Genomic DNA, 19,554 nt, shown 5'->3' on the forward strand with positions numbered 1-19,554 from the left:
ATAAAAGGATAATATCAACTTATGATTAGAGTCAATTCCGATAATAGAAAAACTATGAACTTTATAATGCTAGTTTTATTCTGTGAAATATTAGCATAAAAAAAAAAAGTAATGCGCGTCCTGCGCATTATTTTACACTTCGTTATCTTGCAAAAAATAAGTTCGTAATTTGATTAACGAACCTTGTAAATTATTGAAAAAAAAAAACTCATGCCTCTTGACTCAATTCCGAAATGAATTAACGCTGATTAGACTTTTTATATTGGAATTTATCGTAGTAGAATTACGGATTTTCTTTCTACGTATATTTTTATGATTTATTGCTAGTTTAATTGGAGAAATTTCGACATTTTCGAATTCTACAGTTCCTGATAGATTTTAGAAATAGTTCTGACGAAATACCTAAAAACTAGCACTTTGAAAATATGAGGTGTTACCCTCCCGTAACACCGCAACATGCGAAAATTGACATTTAAACCATCCTATCTTATAATTCTCGAAAATTCCTGCCACATTTTACCAATAATTCTAGTCGCTAAATATTTAAAAAAATGTTTTTAATCTCGAAGCTGGCACCTTTTCTCTCTCTCTCTCTCTCCCCTCCCTCCCTCCCCCTCCCTCTCCCTCCCTCCCTTTCTCTCTCTCTCCCCTTCTCTCTCTCCCTCTCCCTCCCTCCCTCTCTCTCTCTCTCTCTCTCTCTCTCTCTCCCTCTCTCTCGATAAAAGTAATCAGAACTTTTTTTTAATTTCATAACTTCGAACCTTAATAACTTTCGATAGAACTCCTCATGTAAATGGAATTATCATTAGAATGCGGTAATTGCGAAAAAAACTTACTCGACACTTAAAAATTTCAGAGGTGTCAGCTTCGAGATTAAAAAATTTTTTTTAAATATAAGAACCGTTATTTGGCGATATTATTTATTTTCTTTAATGTGACCTTGCGATACATCTAACCGTTCGGTTCAAATTGTACAAGACACAAAAGTCAGTCGACCTGAGAGAGTTCTTGCGTGAGCATTGTCATGTATCGCAGTCTCCTCGTATTATCTCACATACGTCTGTCGACTCAGCCTCCCCGCCAAAATTATTAAATTCCTACCTAGTGTGACGAGCTCAAAATTTTTAATTAGCGGGATATAAAAGCTCATAAATAGCTCATAAATTTGCAGTATTTGTTTTTTTATTTTTACAAGGTGGGGGGGCTAGGTCGACAGACGTATCTCACATCATCTTTTTATATACTTAAATACATATTTTAATATAACGTGTATAACAATTTATTTAATTTCCTTCCTTTCTGTCATAATTCCATAAAAATCCTACAAAAATATTTAGCGACTAGAACTATTGTTAGAATACAGAAACTGCAGAACTCTTCAGGAACTATAAGATACAATAATTTAAATGCCATTTTTCGCATGTTGCGATGCCACGGAAGTTGGCATCTCATATGTTCAAAATGCTATTTTGTTAGATATTTCGCCGAAACTATTTTTAGAACCTATCAAGAACTGTAGAATTATTTGGAGTGCAAACTCTTGATAACTCTTGATAGCTCTACAGAACTCTTAATAAAATTTTCGATTCTTGAAAATGCGGTGCCAACTTCACAAAAGAATAGAAAAAACATCTAAAGAAAAATATGTAACTGGAAATTGAATTTAGAATAAAATTATTTCGAATTTTACATAAATATAAAGTATGACAAAATGTAAAAATAAAATATTTTCGTACATAAAAATTATTTATTATAATTTATTTTAATTCACAGTTTAAATGGTATCGAAAGAAATTATTTGAAGGAAGAGAAAGAGCAAAAGAGATTGTTGCCGTTTTACTGGCAAAGGTGAACGACATCATCTGCTGCAAGGTGGAAGCCTGTGTACGCGCTATGTTGAAATATATGTCGCGGATTTGTGGGTCAACCAGTAGAGTGGAAGGGTGAGTCGTCTGACCACTACTGCGGCATACGTTCGAAAAATTTAAATATCCTAGAAAATGTTCAGTATTTTCGCGGAAATGCAAAATTGTATCACTCCTGAAAAATTAAAAAAAGGAGACAAAAAACTGTCTATACATTTGAGAAAATGGAAAATTTAAATTATTAAAATATCTAAGTTTTTATTAAAAAAAAAAAAAAAAAAAAAAAAAAAAAAAGTATATATATATATGTATGTGTGTATATATATATATACACAGGGTGTCTCAGAATTCGCGAACACGGAATTCACAACGTGATTGTCCGTGCCAAAAGAGACAACTTTTTCCTCAGCAAAAATGTCGAGAAAAAATTATCATTTTTTGCTAGTTTTTAAATTTTACTATTATATATCTCTGTAACTATAAGTCTTAAATAAAAATTTTAGTAAAGTAAACTCCACCTAAAATTAACTGCAGAATATAATTGTGTTAATCTTTTAATTCTACAAAGTTTGGTTTGCGAAAAACCCGTCTTTTTCAATTGCTTATAACTGGAAAATTATTGATCCCTCGACATTTTTGCTGAAGAAAAGTTGCTTTTTTTGACACGGACAATCACGCTGTGTACTCCATGTCCGTGAATTCGAAGACATCCTGTGTATATAATATACTCATATATACATTCTTACTTTTTTTTCATTGACGAGAACTACCATAAGTAAATATCATGCTTGATGTTTTTTTTTTATTTCAAATATAGAGTTTTGTCTTATAAAATATTAATTATATTGCAGGAATATCTGAATTTATTAAAAAAATAGCAGATTCTGATTTTCATTACACGAGACAATCAACTTTAGATTCATCAAGAAATTACGGAAGGGAGGAGTCTGAGAGAGGAATTTAGAACGTCTTATACGATATGTTCGATTATTTCGAAGAATCTTTTTCCTGGAATGTGTTTACATATTTTCTGATAGCATAAGTCTTGAAATAACTTAAATATGCATTTATATATCCATACGTAATATATGTGCGTAATCCAGAAAAAAAGTGGTTTTTTTCTCAAGAGAGAACGAGAATACTGGTTCTATCTGGTCGAGAATAACGACGAATTTTGCGTTGATTTACACACCGTACGTAATATTGACCCGGGACAGATACCTTGATATTTTGCACACGGTTATTGTTTCACGGTTAATTCATAGCTTTGACTCTCTCTCTCTCTCTCTCTTTCTCTCTCATTCTTCTTTATTTCGATTGGCCACCGATTGTTCTCTTTTTTTTTTACGTACGTTTATTCTATTTTCTATTATCGTGTTTATCAGCTGCAATACGTTAATTATCTCGATATAATAATCATACGCACTTGATTATCAACGCTGATTGCTCTAATGCTTACTTAAGAAAGAATACATCGTAAAATGACCAAAAAGATGAAAAAAAAAAGAAGATAAATATGGGGAAAAAACAACTTTGACTCTGCTGACGTGCGAATTTTTTTTTATTTTTAGACATCGATAAACACTGAAAAAAAGATTTGTATGTAGAAAAAATGCTTATTATTATAACGCGTAACAGCTGAAGAATTGAAGATTCTCTGCAGTAAATATCATTAATATCATCTCTAATCGATCAATGTCGGTAGCTTTTTCTTTCAAATTCCCCATAAAAGTCGCTATGTTTTTAGTTCTCTTCGGTATGACTTTGTTCAGATGGCAGTGCGGTGGAAGTACGACATCGATGCGAATTCTCGGCTACACGTGGCGGAATTATGTACATACATATCTACTTACAATACGTTGCACAGACTGCGTTACATTGCTTTCAAAATCACGAGTGTTCTTTGAAATTCATCTCGCGTGTGACTATGGATTCCCTTCACTGTATATCCTAAACATAAATACAAATTCAACGAAGCTAAATTCGTGCATTTAAATTACGATCTTTTTGCGATTGTCAAGTGTAATCGATTACTGGCTGTAAATTTCTCGCGGGTGATAGAATGTAATTGAAACGCGACATGATTAAAAAATACCTAACATATATATTTATTTAAATATTACCAGTCATATCTTGTCAATATTCGAGATAGAGATAATTTAGTGGAGAAAATTAGTTATAAAAAAACTCCAAGCAAGAATTCAAAAAGAGCGATACGTTAAAAAAGATAAATACATAACTTATCGAGCGTATGTTTTAGACTTCTGTGTGTTTTAATTTTTACATTCGGTTTTTCAGCGATACTGATTGGCAATGGTTATGAAACGCAGCCAATCATGTGTCATGTGTCACTCAAAAATCACATATGTTCCCGTACTCGCGAACGTAACGTGGATATATTTCACACATGTATATATTTACACGAAAAAAGAGCATATAATATAGAGCAGGTATATTATGAAATCATATTTCTTTTATTTTCTCTTCTTATTATCACTGTTGTCTTTTACATTTTTATATTTATTTTTAAATTTGATTATATAAAACGAATTGTACAGCCGCATGTAAATAATCTTAACGTAGCTTCTCTCGCGTGACATAACACGTTGATACATGTACTGCGTGTATACAAAATATTCAATAAATGAGTGTTCAATAAATATAATCGATAAGGAAGTGAAAGGATGAGCAAAAATGGTAGAATTTTTTTTTCTCAGTTGATTTCGCAGTTTCAGAGAAAAGTGATTCTGTAACGCGTGTGTATTCCATTATTTACTTACGTGTGCATATATATCGATTAGGTTTTGAATTAAAATTAAAATATATTCTAAATAATTTATTGCATCTTAAATTAAGATATATCTTAATTAATTTTAAAAACTAAGAAATACATAAATAATCAAGAGCTACTAGTAGTGGCCAAGTACACGCAGTAAACAGCTGCACGTAGTACGGTGAGACACACTATGTATTTCTATAAGAGCCGGTACATAAATACAGGGTATCCGAGAATGAACAATGGAGTTTCGATTAATTTTTAATAATTTTTATAAATAACACAAACTGAATATTGATATAAATTTTTTTTTAATAATAATCAGCAACAATTTTATTATTCATTCAATAAATTTCGATACATGCCCCATTAACAGTATAACACGTTATAACGAAAATTTCAACACTTTTCAATTTCTTTACTCGATTCAAAACATCTCTTCCTTTTTCTGGTGTAATTCCCGCACTTTATTCTATAATTCTATCTCTGACAATGATGTAAATTTCTAATTTTTACACTGTACAAAATATTTTTGACGTGTCCTCGTAAGAAAACTCTTAACCTAAACCATTGTAGATAAGGTTAATTGCGTCTTATGGTTAGCGGAGCACAAATCTGTAATCCTCATTTAACAACGATTTAGACAAGGTTTTTTATGGGGACATGTGAAAAATGTGAAAATTACTGATTTACGCCTTCTCAAGGATGGAATCATAGACTAAATTGCAAGGATTACGCCAGAAAAAATACACACCGCTCACGCACACACACACACACACACACACACACACACACACACACACACACACACACACACACACACACACACACACACACACACACACACACACACACACACACACACGCCCGCAACCACCCATCCACCCACCCACCCACCCCACACTCCCCCCCCCCCCACACACACACACACACATTCTGGGTTGAATGTAGAAATTGAAGTTACGATGTGCCATTAATGAGGCATATCGAAATTTACTAAATAAGTATTAAAATTGTTTGAGTTGTTGATTGTTGATTATATTTAAAAAATTCATATAAATATTCAGTTTGTGTTATTTATAAAAATCGATCAAAACTCCACCATTCATTCAGACATCTTGCATATAATAGTTTTATTCATTTAATAATTAATTATTAGCATATTATTAATGTAAATGATTTTTTTAAAAATAATTAATTCGAATACTACATCAAAAGTTTTTAACGCATTACAATGTCCTGTAGTTGCTGGTTTTGTATACAAATATCCATGTTGTATAACCAATAATAATACCATAATAGTTTATGTAGCGTATTTCTCGTAAACATAATTTTTAAAAGTCGAGCGTAACAAGTGCTTCAATACCTACAAGTATACGATACGTAATCGAATCGACTAAATATAAGCGCGCGCATATATATTCAAAATTATTTTCCTTGCCCAAGAGATGCGCGATCAAGATAAGAAAAAAATTTAATCTACATCTTTTGCTCCTTCTTCTAACCTCCTTGTCGATAATCGTATTGTGATTTGCCAGACATACTGCGTTAACAAGTATTTGGCGCAGGTGTTAAGAACGGGATCGCTGTTGAAGTCAAGTCTAGCAATTGCTAATCATAAATTCCTTGTGTTTTATTATGTGCGATTTGCAGATACCACATCGGAAAATATATCGGTGCTCTTCACACACATTGAGAGAAAGAAACGGAACGAAACTCTTCCCAACTATTCAAAACACTCTTGACGTACCCGTCAGCCACGCGAGATTCATTCATATGATCTACTTCGAAGCAGCGAACAGGTTCATTTGACCACAACTACTCATATCGACCAGTGCTTAGGGTAACCAGCACGATTGACCAATCAAAAAGTCCTGCGTTCAACTAGCCAATAGGCAATGTGTCCAATTGAATACCACCCAAAGTCGCAGACTATATCAAATATTGCTTATAACACAATTGAATGCGATGCAGAAACTGGATCTCAATCAGAATCGAGATCTCAAGATCAGCTGGTTCCGAAGATTCTACATCATTAAGAAGTGGTCGCACTTGTCATTCAGTCCGATACGCAGATTTAAGCGAGTCTGGAAGAATGCACGTAAACAATTATAAATTTCAAATTATCGAGGGAAAAATATCGATTTGTATTTTTAATCTGATTAAATATACGTCCCTCCCAAGATACATGCGAATTGTACGCGCCTAAGGTTATCTTTATTATCTCTCAGTCGTTGATGCGATGCTTTGCTGACGAGTATAATGTGACGTCTCGATAAACAATTTTTTCCCCTTTTTTTTTTTTGTAATTCACATTTCCTCGCCACTATATCGTAATGTATATGTGTTAATTGTGCCGTCGATAGGCAAGCATATGTAATAGAGGTGCTATTAACGGTAATGTATCTTCATGGAACTGTCGCATATTAAATTGCTTGCCCTCGGAAACTCTTGTCAGTATACTGGCGGTATACTGGAATTTCTCGATAACATGACCCGTCAATTAATAGTGCACGACAATTGTGTTGGAAATCAGGAATGACCAGTATGTTTATCAGTGAGTGTAGTATCATGTATGTGATGCAATTGCCCAAGTCAGAAACGCCGCAGACTCGCTGCCAATTATTCAATGGCGTCAAGGATATTATATTTGAGCTATGCCTTCACTTGCAGAAAATATAATAGATCTAGCGATAAAACTAGATGACAGTTTCATCGACGTATAACATTTTTAACAGCATTATCTCTTTTACGGTAATGAAATGAAAGATCTTTTATGAACGTTGAATCATTGAAGTAAAATAAAGTTAAGATTCTATAAATAATTTACTTGAAACATTCATTAAAACAGAAATTGACAAGAGTTCTTAGAGGAATTTGGAAAATCTTGCGTTAAGATTGCTCTTTTGATATTCTAAATTCTTTTAAACCTTGTACTTCTTTTGCGTCAGACATATTGTCACTATGTAATTCGCAGCATATAACTACATATAATACAATGTAATAAACGCTTAGTTTCTTATATTAACTCAAAGATAAACTAAAGGGCATTAAATTTACAAGTATCCAAATAAGAGCAAAAAATGTTAGACTAACCTTTAAGCAGCGGCAACTGTTGGAGCTCTACGTCTTGCGAATTGCGATAACGGGAGGAACCTTGCGACTTCTTGGATTTCTTCTTCAGAGATCGTTTGGCGAAGGGGTCTATCCGGTCCACGAAAGTCCCTGACGACATTTTGGCATTAACGGAGGCACTATAAGACTATCCTGATGATGTGTCGAAGCTCTCAATGAGAGCTGTATTATTACTCCTATCTCTGTTGTATTCCCAGATAGCGAAACGTCTCGCGACTAGAGACGAAGATCACCTTCACTTTGAAGAGACCGCATTCCGTGAACGACGACAAATACACTGCACTTCACGAGAAAGAGAAGAACACATTGATACACGATACACGTGTGATGGTTTATGCATTCGTTCGTTCTTTTTCTTTCTTTCTTTCTTTCTTTCTTTCTTTCTTTTTTTCTTTCTTTCTTCCTTCTTCTTCTTCTTCTTCTTCTTCTTCTTCTTCTTCTTCTTCTTCTCTTTAACACAATTCACTTTTGTTTACTGTGCGATGAAGAAAAACAAAGTGGGCTCCGCCGAGAGCATCCGAGGAGCATAGCGTACACGCCCGAGGACTTCTTTCCCTTTTCCTTATTTGTCTAATCGATGATGGTCACGGCGTGGTCGTGGACCCCATGAACGATTTCATAAATTTCCGAATATCGATACCGCGGCACCGGCTATCAACGGGAGGAAGGGGTTGAGATTACTCTAGGCGTTGTCGCAAACACGCGGACGCACTAGCATGCCCGTCTTCTTCCGCTCCCACCTACACGTTTCACGAGAGAGGCACACCGTATATGAAATATATAAATGTGCCGTAAGACGACAAGACCGGCAGCTGCTTTCTTGATAGAAGAAAAGAAAAAGGGCTCTCTCCTTGACTCGTTCACGGACAAACGACGTAGGGTGGATTCGATCGACCACGGCGGCGGCGCCGGTGATGGGTAGCCGTTGCTGGTTCGTTGGTTAAGTTGGTTGATCGGTCGGTGTTGAAGTCTTTCCACTCCAGCGATATGCGTGTCGCTCGCTCGTGCACGCACGCACGCACGCACGCACGCACGCACGTACGTACGCACGCACGTACCGTACTCGTCGTGCTCGCGCGTCGAGTTGAAAACTACCGGCCGACCGAGAGATAGAGAAAGAGAGAGAGAAGGAAAAAGCACCGTTACGAAAGAGAACGATTCGACTGCGGCTGGTATAGCAGCGCACGTCCGTGTAGTAAGTATGGCCGCGGGTAATGTGGCCGCGCGCACACACAGCGATATATCCTGTCTGAAGCTTCTTAATGTGGATATATAATAATCCGCACAATCGCAAAGGCGTTATGTATGTAGTATACGCAAGAATCGGGTGTCGAGTCTAGCTAGACCTCCTTGGTGTCCCTTTCACGCGGCGGCCGTCAAACACCAACACCACCACCACCACACCACAACCGCGCCGCCCGGACGCGAACGACGACGTTAGGTAGACGTGTACGTTAAGAGCAGCTCGTAACGCAAGAGCGCTCGGCCGCCATCAGCTGCTCGCTGCGACGTGGGGACCTCTCTCATCTTCTGGAACGGAGCGTACCGTACAAGACGTGATGACCAAGAGTCAGGCGCCGAGAGTCGTCGGGACGTGGCCCGACATCGCCCTTGTTGTCGCTGGTAGCTGCTGCTGCGCGTGTGCCTCCTCTTCACCCCTCGATTATTCCTTAGCTTATTCACCAGGCTTGCTTTTCGACACAGTGCTTTATCTCGCGCTCGCACACATACACATACATCTATCTGTATTCTAACGTCGAGGTATTCTACCGATAGCACTCGACACGGATCGCCCGATGATCGCGCGAAGCCGACAAAAAAAATGACCGATCCTATCTCTCGCGCGCGCTCACCGCCGCCCTCTTCACTTATTGAAAATCCGTCAAGAGAGGTGCCTTGTGTGCCTGAAAATAGTAATGCGCGCTCGGCAATCATCGGCCGGAGACGGCCGAACGTCGACGGAGATGCGCGAGCGCACCCGGCGCGTGCGTGCGCAGCACCTCCGCTTCCGACCAATGACGTACGCGCTGCCGGCGTTGTTGGCGTACACTATTGGTCGATGCTCGCGTGCGCGATCGATGCACCGGCCAATGCGTAGAAATGGAAGACAACTCGATCGTTACTGACGAATCACGTTATCGCTTTATAGATGCGTACTGACGACATTCGTTTGCTGTCTTTCTCTCTCTTTCTCTCTCTCTCGTTCTCGCTCTCTCTCTTTCTTTCTCTACTTCTCTGTCTCGCAAGTTTCGATCTGTTTAGCGGCGGCGAAATTTGGGAAAGTGTCTGTGTAATATTATTTGAATTTATGAATTATTAAAAATTTTCAAACATGTAATGTAATTTTCAAATGTAATGGACTTGAAGAATCTAGAAGAATGTATTGATTTGAAACATACAAATATATAGAATGGAGGAAATTGCGCGATTTAAAACATTTTTTCTCAAAATGATTTGACAAAATACTAATCTCTTTTCGGCTTCTTATGAAAGATAATATCTAAATATTAAATTACGTCACAATATATGCAAATATTTTGTACGACATTTTGCTTCTTCATTGTGATTCTTATGCTCGCAACTTTTTGATTAATATCCTAATAAGAAATGACAGTTGAAAAAACGTCATATAGACATTGATAATACGTCGAATGCGTTGAATAGACGTTTTTTCAACCAGTCATTTCTCACTAGGACAGGATGTTCGACAAATATTTATATATCTAATTTCAAATATTTAAAGAAATATTTATCCAAAATTATTAACATTAGCAAACTAATCTTTCTTTGTCGAAGATATATAGAAGAATTAAGAAAGATTATTTTTAATAACAAAATTAGATGAAGTTAAGGCTTATTTGTTAAAGCATTCGTGAAAATCATTTTCAACATCTTTTGTAAAAAAAAAAAAAAACTAATTTGCTAACAATGATTAATAAATGTTAATTTTTTGAATATTTAAAATAGAAATACAGTTACTTATTTCTAGATATCCTGTATAATAGTTTTAGTGATAATTATGTAACGTAACATCGAAGATTCAAAGGTTTCGTCCACGTATATAGAGCTCCGTAAAATTAGTCGAACCACTTTGATTTCTTATAATTAAAATAAACTAATCGTTTGGTGGTCGTTTGGTGGTGATTGGTAGTCCAATTAAAACGTTTGGTGGTTAATCGTTTTTTTTTAATTAAATAATTAAAATTTTTATGTAAAGTTAGCCGAACATTTTTATTTTTCGTCCAATCGAGTTAAACAAGAGTTTATTCGATGCAGAATCATTAGGTGGTCACGAATAAATTCTTTACAACGTTTGATGGTCTATAGTTTATCCGATAAATGAAAAAAATCATGTGCGGTAAAATGACAATGATGACTGTAAAATTAGCCGGACCAATACATTATTTATTAAGCAATTTTGTTCAAATTGGTCTTACATGATAGAAAATCGTTTGGTGGTGATTGATAGTCCAATTAAAAAGGTTGGTGGTTAATTATTAGATTATCACGACTCTAAATCCTTTTAAAGCTGATTCACACTTTGGCTGAAAAGCAAAAAGCAGACAAGCAAAAGCCAATCAAAATTCGCGTTAGTGGTAAGTTTATTAACACCAAGTTTATTATCTAGTAAACTTATTACCAACGCGAGTTTTGATTGGCTTTTGCTTGTCTGCTTTTTGCTTTTCTGCCAAAGTGTGAATCAGCTTTAAAAGAATTTAGAATCGTGATAATCTAATAATTAACCACCAACCTTTTTAATTGGACTACCAATCACCACCAAACGATTTTCTATCATGTAAGACCAATTTGAACAAAATTGCTTAATAAATAATGTATTGGTCCGGCTAATTTTAGAGTCATCGTTGTCATTTTACCGCACATGATTTTTTTCATTTATCGGATAAACTATGGACCATCAAACGTTGTAAAGAATTTATTCGTGACCACTTAAAGGTCGACAAGACCGACGAGAAAATTCCAGCGTCACTGTCACCAACATTGAGAAATGAATTCTTATTCAATGCATTGGTGTATGTCTGTATACGTACAAACATCATTACATTTTAAGAGAGACGAAGACGACATTATTGTCTTTCATTGTCCCTCCTTAGCAAGCGGTGCTGTCAACTCAATTTCTTACAATTAGCTGCATTTGCACTTTAGGTACAGATACAATATTCTATTCGGTAATATTTTGCCTCGAAGAAGTTGTATTTCTTTATAAAACTTTTTTTGTTACATTCCTGTAAAGTTTATTACCCCGCTAAAGAGCCGGATTTTGCATTTTGGCTTTTAAAAAATTTATAATAATTACAATCGGTGCACCTGGTCTATATACTTCATTCACGATCAGTATTCCTTATTCATGTCAATTTTATGAAATTTTATTTTAAGCCTTTTTTCCAAAAAATCGCTCTTTAGCGAGCTGCGAGAAATCCTCCTGAATAAGAATATCATTGTTAAATATGATTCTTTCTTAATTTATAGCCGAAATATCGTCGAAAAGAATTTGTAGTTCCAAAGTCTCCGCATGAGGTCTCCACCGTGGGTCCTCTCGACCCTTAACGATTCTGCATCGAATAAACTTTTGTTTAACTCGATTGGACGAATATGAAAAATAAAAATGTTCGGCTAACTTTACTTCGAAATTTTAATTATTTAATTGAAAAAAAAAACGATGAACCTCCAAACTTTTTAATTAGACTTCCAATCATCTCCAAACGATTAGTTAATTTTAATTATAAAAAAATCAAAGTGGTTCGGCTAATTTTGGAGCTAAGATTCTGTTATCTCTGCTATTTGTATATTTTCCATCATATCATTTTCATTGTAGAACGCCATATTGATTACTACACTATTGCGTTTTTTTTCCCTTTCTGTACTCTTGAACTTGTAAAATTATTGCAGTCCAGTGTAATAATATATTTCAGTATTTTTATTAATTTAAGAATTTTTTGTGATTGATAGGCTAATATTTTAGTTTTATTTATTTGTTTTTTTTTTTTATTATTAAAAGGTACTGTTATCCAAAGAAGTATATTTTCATCTGTTATGTTTTTTTTTAATATAATAAGTGTTACTATATGTGCTAATGTAGCACCAGTGAGATTATTAAGAAATAATTATTTTTTCATAATATTTTATACAAAGTCTTTCTTTTGTTTTTTTTCTTTTATTTTATGTTAGATCTTCCACTACTAAGAGGAATTCAATCATTCCTCAATATGCAAGATTTTTAATTAAGTTTAGAAAGATAAGCTATATTATCTAAAAAATTTAAATTAATTATGATGTTAAAACAAATTTGAATATCATGTATTTTAGTTAAAAAGAAATATTCAGAATTTATATTATAATAGAAATAGGATGTTTACAAGAGTCCATGTACATGTTTATGTACAACTTTAAAATAGAGTATGTTTTAATAAAGCATATAATAAAAATAATACTTTTAATATAAATGCAAATTTATTTATAATGAAATATTGCATATGTCTTATATGTATAACTATTGTTTATTATAAATCAATTATAAAATAAACACGAGATTATTATAATCTTAGACAAAGAGCATCTTTTATTCTTTCACGTTTTTCTTTTCCTTCTATGTGTAATAATCTATTTACATCCACATTTTCTGTAATATTTTCTATTACATCTTCCACTAATAAAGGGATTTCGACCATATCATTCTTCAATATACAAATATTATGTAAGACACAACATGCCATAATATATTTCGGAATTAAATCAATTCTTTTCATCGGTAATTTGTCAAGTAAGATTCTAAATTGAACTTTTAAAAGACCAATACAATGTTCTACAACCATTCTTGTAGAAGATAAACAATAATTATAATTTTTGTTTCTTACTGTTAATTGACCATTATCTTTATATGGTACAAGCAAAGTTTTTGAAATAGTATAAGCAGCATCGCCAATTAAGTGAGTATCATTTGGAAATTTTGTAGGATCATTGCAAAAATCTTGTAATCTTGATACATTAAATACTGTTTGATCATGTACAGAACCAGGATAGCCTACGTAACAATGAATTAATTCCATCTTATGATTACACACCACCTGCAAATTATATTTTTATTAAATATAACAAAATTATTTAAGTTATATTAAATATAACATTATTTGAGTTATATAGATGACAATTATCATATACATTATACCTGTAATTGAATGGAATGATATCCTTTCCGGTTAATATAGCTTTCTTGATTTTCTTTTAGGACTGCTATTTTTATGTGCGTCCCATCTATCGCACCAATAACTCCCGGAAATCCTTTCTTTTCTTCAAAAATTCCTGCTGATTTCATTGCTTCCTCTTCTATTGGCCATTTAATATATTGCATTCTAAGCTTAAGAAGAGCACATACAACTCTTTTTACTGCTCTCCAAACAGTTGCATTGCCAACATCAAAACGGTCACATATAGATCTGAAAAAAGTAATTACTAATAAGCAATAATTTTAATCATATAATATTATAATAAAACTACACTCGTATTAATATTTAATTGAGATTATAATTTACCAATAAGAATCTGGTGTTGCAAGTATCCATATCGTAATTAATAATTGTTTTTCCAGATCAATGGTATTTCGCCCTAGCCTGCTTTGAGCATAAATATTTTCTTTCTATTTTAAATATGGTTTTATTAGATTCAATACAAAGTTAAATGTCTCTTGACATTCTGTATAGAGAAAAGTTTATTTTTACTTCCTTTTTAATTATATAATAATAAAATCAATAACTTCAATTATTAATTATTTTAATAATTAATAATTATTTTAATTACCTAAAGTGTTCTTTAAATCCTTCATTTGAAAGAAAAGCTATGACACTTTCAAGATAATTTTTAACACGTGGCCTTAATATCATCGGCCCTCGTTCTGTCATCACTTTAATAATATTTAAAATGTCTTCCTCATCATCCGAAGATGATGAACTTTCATAATAATTTTTAATAACATTTTGTATACTAGATACAATTATTAATTTTTCCATTTTTTATTAGCGCATTTACTCTTTCACAGAGGTTAGGTTATTATATCGCTCTGACCGTTCTATACTGAAAATCAGTGTTGCCAACTCGGATTGTTGTTATCTCACTAAAAGACATTTTAAATCTCACTAAAAACCACTAAACTTTTCTGCATTCTTTCCCACCAAAAACCACTAATGATGCATGGAAAACATGGGTGAGAGTCTATTGACCACATCGCCAAGTGGCCGTTTAAAATGAGACTCTCTGATTGGTTAATCGTTGCTGATGACCCTAGGCATCGGTCGATATAAGTGGCTGTGGTCAATCGTGATGTATCAAACGGGACGCTCCCGCATCAAAAACCTGCATCTTCTTTTTCTTTTAATGATAAAAAGTTAATTCCTTGGCCGGATTTATAATCCGTAATTAATTCTTATAACTTTTTTAACCGAAGCAAGTTTAATCGCTCTGGAAGCTATTAATGACACTCCTTTAAAATTATCGTAATAGGATCTCTCCAAGATCTTAAGATTTCATTCGGCTATTTGATTTGCTCATTTCTAATAGTAACTCGACTGCATCCTCGAATCCTTTTGAAAAAAGATAGTTCATAAAAATAGGATCTAAAGCCTTAGGTCTGTTCTTTTTAGCTGAACTGGCTGTACTAGTTCAGAGGTTATCTTTTTCTCTCTGCATTAGAAGGAGAAAGATAATCTCTAAGCTAGTATAACCAGTTCAGCTGAAACGAACTTTTGTGTCCTTGAGTCGAAAACTCGAGCTAAAAGGTTTCTTATTAATTTTTATTCGAGATGAGCAAAGATTCAAAAGATAAGCAATATATTCAAAAATTTAGAGTTTGGTTCATGAACATACAATTGAAGGATTGGATTGTTCAGGTAAATACATAAATAAATTATATATATACATAATCATTCTAGATCTAAATATAATTCAATATTTGATAAAGTCTGTCATATATTGTTATATTTAATAAAAAAACAGGTAGCGGACAATGATGAAGGTCCATTGCAAGTTTTGTAAATGCGACTTAGCAGCAAAATATGTGGATCTGATAAATCACAGCAAAACCAAAAAACATACTCAAGCTGTAGAGCCATTCTCTTTACAACGGCAACATAAATTGTCTTTTTATAAACAATCGCCGAGCTCTTTATCAGCTATTGAAGGGTCAATAGCACTTTTTCTCTGTGCGCATGGTGCGATCACTTTGTGTGATTATTTAGGTAAAATGTGCAAATATATTTTTAAGGACAGTGAAGCAGCAAAAAACATAAAAATGCATAGAACGAAATGTAGTGAAATAATTAAAAATGTACTCGATCCTCACTTTAAGAATGATTTGCTCAGGGAATGGAAAATATAGTCTATTATTAGATGAGTCGAACGTATCTGTTAACAAACTATTAGGTATTGTTATAATATATTACAGTGAAAAACAAGGAAAAACGATCTCGAGTTTTCTAGCACTGACCAAGTTGGAAACATGTAATGCCGAGGGTATTGTTAACACTTTAAAGAAAACTCTCGAGGAGATGAAATTAGATTTACAAAACTTAATAGCTATCGGAACTGACAATGCTTCAGTTATGATCGGCGTAAACAACGGCGTTTATACAAAATTAAAAGCGGAAGTTCCACCGCTGATTTTAATTAGATGTCTCTGCCACTCACTGCAGCTCGCCGTGTCACATGCCATGACTGATACTCTTCCGTGAAATCTTGAATTTTTAATTCATGAAACCTATAATTGGTTTTCAAAATCCGCTATGTGTCAAATAAAATATACGCAGGTTTACGAGACTATCAATTGTGGTGTACGTCCTTTGCAAATACTACAAGTTTCCAACACGAGATGGCTATTTATAGAGGCAGCTGTAGATAGAACGTTGAATCAATGGCTCGAGTTAAAAACTCATTTTAATATGACGAGACTATCTGAAAAGTGTTATTCTGCAGAAATTCTATATAACATGTATTGCAATGAAACAAACATGTTATATTTATTATTTTTGAAGCCGATTTTATCTGAGATACAAGTCGTGAACAAGGCATTTCAAAGTGAGAAAAATGATCACGTAAAACTTTTAAATGATCTCACGATTGTTATACAAGGAATTTCAAGAAAACTCGTATTACCATCATGTAAAGTAGATCCTCTGTTAAATTCGATCGAGGATTATCTCAATCCTAAACCGTATTTGGGATATTCATTTGAGAAAAAAATTGAGGAACTCAGAAAGAATGGAAAGATTAACGTTCATGACGAGCAAGTAATTCGCGAACGATGCAAATCATTTTTACTTAGCCTTTTTAAGCAGCTCAAACAACGATTGCCCGAAAACGTAATGATTCTTAAAAAAATATCGCTACTATCAGTGAGTAATGTATTGCAGGCGATTAAAGAACCAATACAACCATTACTAGAGTATGTAGGTGACTCAACATAAATCGACACCATCGAATCGCAACTCTCAAAAATCAATTTGATTGATTGGACTAATAAAACCGATACTATTGCATTTTGAGATGAGGTAAATAAATATAGAGACGCATCTGGAAGTAATCCATTTGCCGAATTGACTACTTTTGCTTTGTCAATGCTCGTTTTGTCATATTCAAACGCACAAATTGAACGGGTATTTAGTCAATTGAATTTAGTGAAAAATAAAGTATGAAATAAAATGTCAATCAAAATGATAAATGCAATTTTAACGATTCGGTTTGGACTGAAGAGAAATGATAAATGCTGTCATAACTATGTTCTGCCACAAGAGATATTACGTAAAATTGGTTCTAAAGAATCCTACACAAAAAACGCAACCGAGTCAAGTTCGCAAGTAACTGACGAAAATGACAACAATATTATCAATTTTTGTTTTGATGAACATAATTTTGATTTAGTTTCATAAAACTTTGTTTATAAGATTTTTACTTATTTCACACGAGATAATTTTGAAATATTTTTATTTAGTTTTTATTTAGGGCGTTTATTTAGTTTGTTCCATATAAACACTGATTTATTTTATAAGAAATTATAATACATATGTAAGTTGAGTTTTTTATTTTATCAGAAATGTGAGAAGAAGAGAGAGAAAAAGAGAAGAAAAGAGGGAGAAGGCTGATTATTTAATAAATTAAATAATTTCAAGTTTATTTGTGTTCAATTTTGTTTTTACTAATATATGTTTTTAGAATTGAGATTACAATTTCTTTGAGAGATTCTGTATTGAGATATGGGCGATTTGATTTAAATGAATATTATTGTTACAGAATTTAAAATTTTATTGTTTGAATGCGAGATTTAGTTTTAGGATCTATTTAAACAAACTTATATAGATGATGCATAAGCATATATAAAGAATTTGATCGGTCCACTTTTTTATGTATTTACAGTCGGACCTCTTATCCTACGACATTTTCGGTCCGGAATCTTCCCCTTAAACCTCTGATCCTACGACAAAAATTTGAGAGTGGAGATATAATTCCTCTTTCACGGTTGTAGCATGAGAGGATTTTTTGTCGTAGGATAAGAGGTTTCATAGCATAAGAGGGTCGTAGGATAAGAGGTCCGACTGTACTTATAGACTAATTAAATTTTTTATACATATGCTTATGCATTTATGTAAGTCATTTTTATGCCTGGATAGACCCTAAAACTAAATCCCAAACCCGCATTCAAACTGTAAAATTTTAAATTCTTAAAAATTCAATTTTTAAATTAAGCAAAAATGTGAAAAATAAAAAAATTTCTGTGTTCTAATTGACTAGTTAATCAGAAATAATCAAAAATTTTGCACTTTTGACATTTCTGCCTTATGAGAAGAATTATTGATACTCAGTAAAATCACCAAACTATAGTAAAATCACCAATTTCCCGCTAAAATTACCTGAAACTCATCAAACTTCCCGCTAACCACTAAACTAATAAATTTGCCACTGAAAGTCTTCCAAAACCACTAAATCTAATGGGAAAACCGCCAAGTTGGCAACACTGTTAAAAATGCGTTCCGATTTAGCTCCGTAAAGTTAGCCGAACCACTTTGATTTTTTTATAATTAAAATTAACTAATCGTTTGGAAATCGTGTGGAGATGATCGGAAATCTAATTAAAACGTTTGGTCATTTATCGTTTTTTTTTAATTAAATAATTAAAATTTCAAACTAAAGTTAGCCGAACATTTTTATTTTTCGTCCAATCGAGTTAAACAAGAGCTTATTCGATGCAGAATCATTAGGTCATCACGAATAAATTCTTTACAACGTTTGGTCATCCAGTTTATCCGAAAAATGAAAAAAATCATGTGCGGTAAAATGACGACGGGCGACGTATAGTGACATGGACGTGCGCTGCGGTCACGCGAGCATCCGTTTTAGTAACTTATACAAAATTTTAAATAAATCTTTTTTAATTTTAAATAAATCCTTTTTAATAATGTAGCTATGCAAGTTGCAAACTCATGTGGAATCGTATATGCATTGCAAAGTACATGCTTAGATGGAAATGCATAGGGGGACGGGGCGAAGCCCCGTCCCCATAGAAAGATATAACCAAACTTGAGAGCGTAGAAACTACCAAGGCTGACAGTACTGTGTGGAAGTTTCAATGTAAAATTTTAATTCAACCTATGTCCGAACTCTTACACTAAATTTATAATTTTTTATTCATAATCTTACAAAATAAATACTAAATGCATCGATGTACGATTCATTGAGCCATTTGCCTAACAGCGCTTCAATCAAATAGCATTTGCTTAG

The 19,554-nt window shown here is 33.6% G+C and overlaps 1 protein-coding gene and 1 long non-coding RNA gene across 2 annotated transcripts in view; one reads left to right on the forward strand and one right to left on the reverse strand.

The window, feature by feature from the left end:
* Nucleotides 1-9,678, reverse strand: part of Wdb (serine/threonine-protein phosphatase regulatory subunit widerborst) — a 28,897-nt gene extending 19,219 nt beyond the window's left edge. Inside the window, exon 1 of the mRNA XM_072887682.1 lies at nt 7,738-9,678. Within this exon, the coding sequence (XP_072743783.1) occupies nt 7,738-7,876 (139 nt within the window). The 5' untranslated portion in view covers nt 7,877-9,678. The remainder of the gene's footprint in view (nt 1-7,737) is intronic.
* Nucleotides 9,679-15,350: 5,672 nt separating this feature from the next.
* LOC140663960 (uncharacterized) lies at nt 15,351-18,559 on the forward strand. Its single transcript, XR_012046364.1, has 2 exons — nt 15,351-15,674; nt 15,781-18,559. It is a non-coding gene; the product is annotated as an uncharacterized lncRNA (long non-coding RNA).
* The last annotated feature ends 995 nt before the right edge of the window (nt 18,560-19,554 follow it).

This window comes from Anoplolepis gracilipes, chromosome 3 (genome assembly GCF_047496725.1).
Source record: "Anoplolepis gracilipes chromosome 3, ASM4749672v1, whole genome shotgun sequence".
In the NCBI taxonomy this organism is placed as follows: domain Eukaryota; kingdom Metazoa; phylum Arthropoda; class Insecta; order Hymenoptera; family Formicidae; genus Anoplolepis; species Anoplolepis gracilipes.